This window comes from Diuraphis noxia, unplaced genomic scaffold (genome assembly GCF_037042655.1).
Source record: "Diuraphis noxia isolate RWA-SAM2 unplaced genomic scaffold, SU_Dnox_SAM2 contig0001, whole genome shotgun sequence".
NCBI lineage: Eukaryota > Metazoa > Arthropoda > Insecta > Hemiptera > Aphididae > Diuraphis > Diuraphis noxia.
The window spans coordinates 21,132,114-21,144,453 of NW_028301711.1; the positions used below are offsets into that span (position 1 = coordinate 21,132,114).

At 27.0% G+C, this 12,340-nt stretch overlaps 1 protein-coding gene across 3 annotated transcripts in view; it reads right to left on the bottom strand.

Moving 5' to 3' along the window:
• The window catches only part of KrT95D (phosphofurin acidic cluster sorting protein KrT95D), a 33,266-nt gene extending 22,462 nt beyond the window's left edge, over positions 1 to 10,804 (bottom strand). The window contains exon 1 of one of the 3 annotated variants that reach the window (XM_015515479.2): positions 10,197 to 10,804. In XM_015515479.2, coding sequence (XP_015370965.2) covers positions 10,197 to 10,303 — 107 coding nt within the window. In that variant the 5' untranslated portion in view covers positions 10,304 to 10,804. The remainder of the gene's footprint in view (positions 1 to 10,196) is intronic. The other 2 variants (XM_015515478.2, XM_015515480.2) reach the window with 2 other exon arrangements.
• Positions 10,805 to 12,340: the final 1,536 nt, after the last annotated feature.

The following is a 12,340-nucleotide window of genomic DNA, read 5'->3' on the forward strand; positions in this document are numbered from 1 at the left end:
AATAAGGTTGCCATAGTCACAAAAGGCTATGCGATTCAATAAAAACTACATTAATCTGACAAATGTTTAGCGCTTAACACAGGTATAATACCAGTGCCTAATGGTCTAATTTTAATATACGTTTTTAGAGAAAATGATCGATTGTAAATTGATTTTTTAGCAAACTTATGGTTTTACGCAACCTTCATATTCTTCAATAGAGCTTTTATTAAATAACAAATTATGTTTTTCTATGACAAGTGATTAATGAGAATATATTGTGTCATTATTTATAAATTGGTTAATGCAATAAGTTAATAATATACGTCTTCATAATATATAATAAAGTGTGGTCTTAGATAAATTGATATTTCAAAAATAAAGTAAAACTTAAGTGAAGTAGGTAGTAAAACATAAAATTTGTATTTACTAAATAATGAACATTTATGGTTTTTGGTATTTTTTTCTTACTTTAAATTTATAGAATTAATTTAAAATGTGCATTGAACATTTGAACACAGGTACTGAGTATAATTATCGATTAAAATAAGGATCAAATAAATTTTTTAAATTTTTGAGAAGTAGGTTATAACATTTTTTATTCAAAAATATTTAACACTTCTTAACATTAATATTATTTTTATTTTTACCACTAGGTTTTGTATTTTCAATGTAATTATAGGACCAGTTCATTTATTAAAAATATTGACCATATTTTTCTAAGGGGCGACTTATAAATTAAAAACTATTACATATGCATAGATTTATTAAAACGAATTAAATTGTACCAAGGCAACCATTAAATGAACTACCGAAATTCTAAATTTATATGAACCCATTTGAATGACACACAAAAAAAAAAATAAAAAAACAGTTAAACACACTTTCATTCAATAACGTGTATAAATTGTACCCGGAACCATACAATATTACAGTGTCGCTGAAGTATATATATATATATATAGTATATATTATGTGTGAAATGGCAGGAACGGAATATATAGTGAAAGTGTTCTATTGGGAAATTAAGTTAAACCGTATCACGATACTGTGACAAATCGTTTACAACCAAATTTCCACCAGATGATAGGTATTGATTAAAACGAGATAGATTGTGGTCGGAAACTAACAACGCAGCGGTAAACCATAATATAACAAAATGGATGGATGTAAAATCTTTATAATAATATAAATTTTATTTAAATCATAAAAAAGATAAAATAATAAATGATATATTTTTTTTATAATCAATGATAGGTATATATATATTGTATACATTTTAAAATACAAACTTCGTAGATAATTTTCATATTGAAATCGTGAAGTATAAATTATAATTATATGCCACTGAAACTTTTCATAAATGAACTTTGGATTATTAACGAATGGAATATTTTTTTTCTTATCACTAAAAACTTTTTGAGTACCTACTTTTCATAGGAGTAATATAATTAATACTCAATAACTATAAAAAAAATTAATTTATAAACTTCTGTAACTCATAAAAAATATTATAATATAGGTTCTATTCAAAATATAATAATAAAATACTCTGTTTTAAAATAAAAACTAAAAAAGTTATGTTTCATTTTTTCTCGCTTTATTTACTTATATGGTGAATGTACACTAAAACCAAGCGAAGGAATTGTCCTAGAATAATTAAAATGAACAAATGTCGGATACCTATAAACATATATTAGAGTCAATAAAAGTTATCAATTACCTATAAATAAAATACTTCCAATAAATTACGGTAATAAATGTAATACGTGAGATTAACATACATAGAGCAATATAGAATGATTTAAACTTTTAAAGACTCGCCCTCAATATGAATTAAAATATATAATATGATACACACATAAAAAATATTTTATAATTATTAATAATTAAATAATTAGTAGGTAGTTATAATTTCATAACATAATGCTTAAAACTTATATGAGTTAGCATACATGTCAGCTACCTATTATGTAGCTGACATGTTATATTTTTTATATGATATAGATTAGGATTTATACCTATATAGTTTTTAGTCATACATTTACCGAACTTAAGAGGTCGGTGTTTAGTTAGGTAATGGAAAATATATTTTTGAAAAATCAAGAGTACCTACCTACCAAGAATATTTGTGGGCAAAAACCGATATGTATGTGGTACTTAGTATTAAACTAGTAAAATTTTAATTAATTGTTTAAATGTTTAACTAGTAATTAACTACGCTTTGTTTATTTATAGATATTTCGAATCAGAATTAAAATATATTATAGGGATGTAAAAATTGACATTAATATTATACCTTCTACTAAACGACCATCGCCCTTGTTTTGTAATATATAATACTATTATACACCACTGTATATTTCGATTTATTATAATAAAATATTTAATGAGTTAAATGTTAAAATCTAATATAGACTCAATAAATACATTTTATTACTGTTTTAAAAGGACATCTCTCGTCAACACCGCATGTGTTGTATTCGCTTTTTACTAACATATTATAACGTGACACATTTATGTTCAGCAGTTCAAATTTTGTGATATTAGGACTTATAAATTAGTGAGTTGACTGTTAATCAAACTTAAGGTAAATGTACGTTTCCGCAGCGGATTCAGACAGTGGAACAGCATGACAACTAAATGGCAACCACGACTTAGATTTGTGTTGTTACAGGAAACCGTAAAAAAATTAGGTACTATTAGATATCTTTATGGTTTATTTTAAAATGAAAATGAGTATTTCATATAAACGTATCTTGCTTTAAAATTAAAATATTGATAAACCGATTTAAAAAATCAGATAATGTTAGATAATGTTATGATAATGTGAATGATAACCTTTAAGTTGTTATTAGATCAACTCACTCTAAAATTAAAACTAAGAATAGTATACAGAGTTATAATTTCTGAACGCAAATATTATGTTGTACGTTTGTAATGAAAACACATGTTATTATGGCACCCTTCTTAACTACAACAACGGCAGAATGGTGTTAAGTGTAATGTATAAATATAAAATATCTTATAGTCTATGTTTAAATCAAATGCTATCGCGATTCAAATAAATTTACCAAAGATTATATTGACAATTTGAAGTTGTATTATAAAGGCAATTATTTAAGATAAATTAATCTGTATTATTTTATATTACTGTCAGTCCTGTCAGAGCAATGACCAAAAATTACCTATTATGTACAATATATACCATTTGAATATTCAAAAACAATTGTATAATATTATTTCGATTATATTATTGAAGTCTTGAAGGACATAACGACATAAATTTTTTTTATTATTATTATTTTCAGTCTTAGGTTTATTATTTTAGTCAATAAGAAAAATGTTCAAGCAACACTCCGAAGTTAAAAAAAAAAATATTATTAAAATATTATTGATGTACCTATAAATGCAATACTTTTGAAATCGTAAAAACGCGTACTAAAAATACTTTGTCAATGTTTGGTTCCAAATTATTTCAATTTTAGGATCAAATCATTATTTTGATAAAAATACAATTTATATATTTTGATATAAATATGCACGGAATATATAATTTATGACACACATATTGAAATACATATTTAATAAAGATAGATCATCGTAAATCTACACAAGGTCAGTTAATTTAAAGTAACAAAAATAAAACGATTTTGTTATTAACGGTGCTAATTCATTGACTAATGGTAATACAAGGTGATAAAACTAAAAAGCTCGGACGACACTGATTGTTCAAGGACATTGTTACGATGAATTTATAAACTATAATACAGTAGGTACTTATAACGACTACAACTACGGCGCGGCGATATCAATCCGTACAATTATTTGTTTTATTTACGGATCAAGAATGCCGTTTTATGGGTTCGTAATATATTAAGTAAAATGCATTCATTTGAATAAATTTATAATAAAGAGATACCCTAAAAAATCATTTATTTAATGCATACAATATGTTAAGCCATATAAAGACAAAGTTGCAAAGTATCATTTTTCAACTAACTTTAAAGTTAAAAAATAACTTTAATTATAATTATTGATTTATAGTTTAGGAAGACATTTTTCTTATAGGTACCTATATTTTATTCTAACACATACTTTTATAGGTATAAGTAGAGCTTTGTAAATAATAACTTAAACCCTTAGTTTGTATATAAAATACGTACATGTTATATAAACAAAAAACAATTGTTGTGTTAAAATAGTATTCCAGCGGGAAATGTTATGAAAATGTCACGGGCAGACTCCTATAGTGTGCCCGAACCACGTATCTTAATTAAATTGTTTTGTATTAGCTTGTTACAAGGAAAACGAATTGTGAAACATTGTGTTTGACACAAATTACATCACGAAATAATTTATTTAATAGGGAATATTAATATTGTATGTTGTATCAATGTTAGCATATTATTTCGTGTATGGGTAGGTTATATAATGATTAATACAAAATGAAAAACAAGATTTTACAAGATTTCTTTTTAAAGTAAATAAATACCTACAGTAAAAATAAAGCTATGATGGATTAGGAATGAATTGAAACTTAAGGGCGATGAGAAACTAATTTTATGGTGCATACTAGTTCCTCCCGGAATATACGAATCACTTCTCATCTGTATCATAAATAAAAATATTAATACATACCAGTTCATAAACTTAACTAAAATATACCACGTAAACAGTTGAATTTATGTATTCATAATAAAATGTACTAGACTAAAAATAATTTTAAAAAAACAAGTTAAGGTACAGTAAGTAATGTATATGAATATTTTTCTACTTATTATATATTATTTATTACATATTGGTTTTATTTTAAGCCTGGGAAGAACCTAACATAAAAATATTGAGAATAATTGAATTGTTTAACACATTTGTTTAGATATTTATAATTATATAGTACTATTAAAAAACATCATTCTAAGGTACAGTGGCGTTTATACATGATGTTCAAGTGGGGGGGGGGAATAAAACCAACCCCCAAAATGCTTATCCCCTGAGCATTTTTACACATAGTATACAGCCATATAGGGTGTAATAGAAAGGCCTGACAAAAAAAAAATATGCAGTTAAACATATATGACAAAAATTAATGATATTATATGGTAAGTAAATAATTTTAGAAATATACTCATGTTAGGAAATTTTCAAAAATCATATTTTTAATAAAGTTATTACGTTCCAAATTAATATTTAACTAACAAAAATTGAATTCTAAAAAATAAACTACTTGACTTAAATAAATCTTTTAATCATCAACATTTTTCTTATAATTAGATTCACAAATATGCTATTTTGAATTTATCCAAATAAATTAAAATTTTATTTTTTTATTTTTAGTACTAAAAAATAAACACTAACAAAAATTAATTATACATGTAGTGCTAGAATCTCTTAATGGAAGAAAAAAATTATTAATTTTCATAAAAGTTTTACCAAAAGTCAGTTCTATATATTAAATCTTATATGCTTATTAAATAAAATGTACATAATATGGATTATACTGATTATAGGTATAGTAATGTTAATATATTTATACTATTCATTTATTAAAAAAAGATTTAAATAATGTACCTACCATAAATGTATTGATTTAATAGTTCATTCATTGTCTTATAATAATTATAATAAAAGCATATGTCTTTTTTTTTCTTGGCAAAACGTATAATATATAATCAGAAATGACAACACTGTTATGAAGATAGCTGAGACCACTCCACTAAACCACCGCATGTATCATAGACATACAATGCATGTTTTATTGTTTTAAATGTCTACGGTATGTCGGTATGTATCTGCTGATTTTTATACTAAGTTAATCTGTGTGTTTATCGCACATTCTAATCACAGTTTAAAAACATCTACTCTTGCACCAACTTACCCATTATTTTTTTTAATTTAGGAGGAAAACATACAGAGTTCTGGGAATAATAAGAGAGATGTCTACTATATAGTACTATTCATATTTCAGGAATAAAATGTTTACCTTTATAAATATTTAAAGAAATGAATAAACATTTGAATTGATATGTACACTAGAACACTGTGCCAGTGGCATAAATTGGAATTGGTTCTGGGGTGGGATATAAGTTTATACCATTATAATAGTAGGGGGCTATACCACCATATACTCCTTGACCATTAAATTTCATAGATCATAGTATTATATAAATTTTTTAATTTAAATTAAACGAGGTAAAGGGTATAATTATGATTTTCAAAGTTATGTTTTAACTATGAGCTGAACAATTTTCTCTTTGTATATTATAACTGTTGAGGTTTATATTCAAATAAAATAAAAAAATCTCAACTATAACAATGTCCATGAATTTTTATTTCTTATTTTAAAACCTTTAAAGCCATGTGCTTACAGAATTTAAATATGGTTCATACCCCCCCCATTAATTACGCCACTGCACTGTAGATACATACAGTTATTAACAAAAACATGTTGTTTATTTGTAAAAACATATTAAAAACTATTATTTTTAGTCTAACATAAAATACACTCAAATCTTTAATGTGTCAATAGAATTTGAATTTGGTTTTAGGTAATTAATCATTTTATTTTTATGTAATTATATAAGATTTACAAACATCATAAATCTTTAAAATATGCATTTAACTACCATTTAGTACCATACTATTGATATTTATTATTTTTCAAATTATTGTTAAGCACTAGATAATATAAATAAGACAATAACAATTTAAACAAATTATAAAGTCTTAGATTTTCTACTTAAACTTAGCCAAGAGTTAGTAACCTAAAAATAAAAACAAGGTGTTTAAAATTAAAACAAAACTAAACAAATTTACAATAACAAAAACAAAAACATACCTCTTCTGGCAATCAGCCATTTGTCTTCACTTAAAATTTTACACGTTGAAAGTAATATACAATTTATTATATTCTACCTACAGAAGAATGCATGTTATAATATTTCATACAGACAAATATCTTTCATATTACCCCTTTTAATTCCGTTTTATATAAATTTGTATAGTATGTGAAGACTTATAAGTTTGGTAATTTAGTTTTCAATTTAGATACAATACAATAAGTTAAAAAGCTTAGAAAACAATTAAAATGTATATGTGTCTACATGAGATAATTACCACTCGTTTCAATAGACACTAATTTATAACCACTAAGAAATAAAAAGTTAATTGTTACCTAATAATCATATCATGATTCTGAGAAAAACATAACAATACTGTTATTTAATTTGTAATTTTTTTATAATACGTAAAACAATTTTGACAAAGCAAAATAAAATAAAATAAAAATATTGTTTTAATAATAGTTTATAATTATAAAATAAAAAACATACAAATTTCAAGAAAAGTTCACATAGATTAGTAACCAAGTGTTAGGGACTTCTCACATTGCATTCTCACATCTTTTAGTAATTGTATTTATATTATAATTATAAATTTAAATAAATTGTTTTAAATTTTTATTATTCTTTAGAAATTAAAAAATAGAAACTACTGATAACATTCAAATGTGCTTAAAAAGAACATACATACCTAACATTTAATCTGGGTATCAAATTATATTTGAAACATTAGAAAATATTTTAAAACAAATTAACATATTTTTTTACTTTAAAATATAATTATAAAAAATGGTTTCTAGATATTAAGTGATTGTTTAAGAATCACAAAAATCAATTAATGTATCATTATATAAAATATATATGAACCAATTATAGATATCAATTTAAACTGTTTTGTGATAATACTTTTATATTATTTCTATATGATGTTTGATAAAAGTAGAGCATTACCATAAATTATTATTGGTTTATAGGCAATTCGTTATATGTCATGATACTATAATAGCATTAACTTTTATTTTTAATACCATACATCATTTTATATCAATAGCAGTTTCTATAATTATTCATTGAAAAGGTCATACCTACATAATATGCATAACTTACAATGTAATCATTTATCACATCCCTAACAATGATAAATTCTCATAAATAAATAATATATTTTATAATAGGTATAGATAGTAAAATTAGTATTTTAATAGTCTTAGATAGCTCTACCATATATTTAAATATAACTATATTCAAAAAATTATGAAATATATTTTAATTAAAATGTGTACAAAATACTTTATTAAATACACAGTTAATTATTTATATAATAATTCATACTTTTTAATTTTATTAACTAAAGTAACAATTTTTCATTAAAACAATAGACACTTATAATGTGCTAACTAAATATCAAATAAAATCAATAATGTACATATAACTCGTTATTTCATTTAATTATTGGCTATTGCACCAAATTATAAAAATAAAAACAACAAACAAGTAAAACAATAATACCAAAATTATTAATATCTAGGTACCTATTACTTTCAGTGGTTCTTCCATTTTTTTTTAGAATTTAAAAACATCAATTTTTTTTTATAAAATAATGAATTTTATGAATTTTAAATGGATACCTACCAATTAAAATAATACTTGCCTAAGTATATAAATTACAATATAATGCAATAATATAATAAAAAGAAATACTATGTAATGATTTGATCATTTTGAATGAAATCTTTGATTTCATTTTTGTTTTTATATTAGTTGTAAATTAATTTACAATTAATGTTATATTTTTCAGATGGATAAAATATTGTAGTTCATGGAGTAATGCACCAATAGAACTGTGAACTAGATAATAATAGACCTGGTAATAGACATACACAGGTAACATATTTGGTTAAAATTACTTAAAATATTGAGCATAACAGAATAAACAATATTTATTATTATTACCTACCTATTTGTAATTTAGATACTTACAATATAATAAAACATTTGTAATTAATCTCTTAAATTGAAAAAAAAACATAATCATATCAGATTAATCCTTGTACTATATATATCATTTTTATTAATAAATTTAATAAAGTATGAGCATAAACTTCTTTAAAATAAATTGCCTTTTTACCTATTTACCTAGGTATACAATTATTAATCTGTTATGTATAATAAAATTAATTTATCAGTCAAAAATAAAGCACTCAAATAGTTCATCTTATATTGTTGAGTACCTAGGTAATGTTGTGATTAAATATTAAAGTCTAACAGTAATTTGAAATTAATGAATCTAAAATTCAAATAAATAACATTATCATTAAATAATGACTAATAATTGGGAATTTAATCTTATTATAATTAAATCACATTATATCTATCCTCAAATGTGTTGTAATATTTAAATGACTTATTTATTATACCAGATTAGATCTTTAATGCTTGTTAAATATCTACTTATAAAACTTATCTAATAAACTTATTTTGAATATTTTGGTGTATACCAATAATTTACATTACTCAGGAATGTAAATTTAAATTCTTCACATAATATAAACACTGTATCACATAAAAAAATGTATTAATATGATTCACTAAAATTCAAAGAACCAATCATTAGCCACTAAACCATATTTAATGGACTATTTGCTCACTATTGATTCATTAAATTAATAGTGATTTTTATGAATCCACTGGTCACTGGCATTAGTATGGCCCAATACAGAACAATATTAATTGAAAATGTTATAATAATTAACAAGTTATTCATGCCTGTTAAGTTATAATAATAATCATTATACGGTGGTCACTAGGGATCTTAAAATCGAAAATTAACATAATATCTTATTCAACTACCATCCAAAACCAGTAAGTAACCTGCAGACAATCTACTAGTAATAATTTAAAAATATTAGGTAAATACCAAGTTATAATATGATGTGTAGGAGGTATTTTGTATTCTTCTAAAAGCAAGTCGAGTGTAAGTAAATACTTAGGATTTATTTAAATTTTACTTCTATTGATATTTTAACAAAATATGCTATGTAAAATAGGTACAAAGAATTAAATTGCATCAATAGTGCAAGCGGCAAAGTAAAAACCAATAATATTTCATTATTTAGGAACAACATTTTGAATCATTGAATCCACCATTGAACTTTAGAAAGCACATTATTGAACAAACAATAAGTCACATAAAAATAATTTGAAAACAGTAGGTTTTTGTGCAACATACACATTTTTCCATTTAAGAGTCAAAATAACTGACATTTTTATATCTCAAAGTGTGCAAGTAGGTAGGTATCGGGATATATTACCTAATAAATAACCATTGTACGATATGCCTAGACAATGGATTTCGGACAGAATTGTTTGAGAAATTACCTGGGTACGCAGTTGGATGGTGTGCGATCAACTTCCCAGGTGGCAAACAGTTTCATCGGTACCGGTCGAGTGCCGGTAGCCGGAGCCTTGACGCATTTCTCGGCCATAGTCAGATCGACGTATGAGCAGAAGACGTCTGAGCGGCTTGTCGGTCGAATGTCGGCCCTTGGTGGCTGTCTACACGACGGTATGGTGCACCATATGAACACGACAGACGTGCGATGAGCGTAGTACCTATTGCAGGCGGCAGACGTCTTGGCGGTACATCAGGGCACGGTGGTGGACGACGGGTGGCAGGTAGAAAATATTGTTTGAAAAAAAAAAAAAATAAAAAACAAGACGGGAAGAAGAACGCCGACAGCGTTTCCCGGATAAAAACAAGACGGGAAGAATGGAAGAAAGCCGGCAACAGTGCGGGGACGAGAATTCGGAACAGGACAGACGCGAAAGGAGCAAACGAAAACGAGCGACGGACGGAACGCTACGGTATTGTTATATTATTTTGTTGTTGTTGTGCGTGGTGCCGGGCGGCTGCGATAATAAACGACGGGCGACCAACAGCTATTCACGCCGCACACATAATAAACACGGACCGAGACCGACTATCGCGTTATCAACAATACGGCGGCGGCTCAGCGGTAGCAGGCGCACGCACACGAGCCGGCCCGAATGTGACGTTTTATTAATCTTGGGCGGCGGCGACGGCGGCCCGGCCGTTCGGTTGCAGCGCTACCCTCTCACTCCCCGTCGCCACCTACGAACAACCGCTGAACCGCCTACGTATCACCGACGCCGCCGCCGCCGCCGCCAAGCCTTTTGCTGTTGCATCACCATTCACCCACCACACCACTCCGAAACCGCCGCCGCCCCTGTCGGTTTTTGCTTCCCGACCATCGGTCCGTTGACCGTCACCCCGTCACCCGATTGACACCGCGATTCGAACAGTGGCGGCGAAGACGGTGCTTTAATAAGGGGCGGGTCGCAGCTGTCGTTTTTGAGTGGGCAGGGGTGGGAAAAAGCGAGTACGCGACTCACCCACCGTCTGACCGGCGGGCCAGCGACAGGATTGCCGGGTATATGACAACCGTACACACACACACACACACACACGGTTTCCGTCGTCAACGACTAAAAACGTACAAAGACTTGAGACGACGACGGTAATAACAAATAACAATAAAATTATATTCATGAATGAATGCACATCGCTACACCGTCGTCGACTGCACATATGTGTAGATCCACACTTGGGTAATATCTTTAAAAAAAAGGATGTTTGGATGTTTGGAATAAATATAGGTACCTACTCGGATGTTTTTGAAAAATAGTATACGGAATAAAACATATTATTCAAACACTTTATAAAAATAGCAATCCAAATAAAGCATTACTTAAAATATACTTTTAAAAAATACTTTGAAATTTGAAATTAATGTTATATTAAATTAAAGTCGTTGATATTTGATCTAAATTTTTAAAATGTGTTTAAAAGTTTAAATACTGTAAAAATGTCCAGTAAAAAAAGAATTACTACTGTAAATAAAAAGTATTCTAAATATAGCTATTCAAAAAAGTATTTTAAAAGTATTCTCAATACTTATTACTTAATAAGTAATATCATATTCGAAATACTACCCAAGACTGGCAAGACTGTACGGATCGGATGTGTGTGTGTGTGTGTGTTTGTATTATTATGACTTATTGAGTAGTCGGATTAGTCGAAATCGAGTTTGGAAAGACGTTTTGTACAACAATAAAAATTAATGATATAAAGAGTAAATGTGTCAAATGTGTATTATAGTATATAGGTAGTCTGTAATCTGTATGGCTGTATATATATGTAGGTACTTGAATAATATCTACAATGTGTGTCTTGGGTTGTACATTAGATTAGATAAAATTATCAATTATAATAATATGTAACCTCTAAAATACTGGGCTATCTAAAAGTCACTGAAACTTTCTTTTGTTATTCAGAGGGTTCAGATGATAGAAAATTTGTAGTTGGTTCGCAAAAAAAAAACATTCGCTATTGGGATTTAACAAGTTTCGCTGTGTACAATATAGATAGTATATACATCATCACGCTTTCGACATACAGTTCAGTGTGATGGGCTTAAGATTTTTCCTTTTAAGGGGGGGGG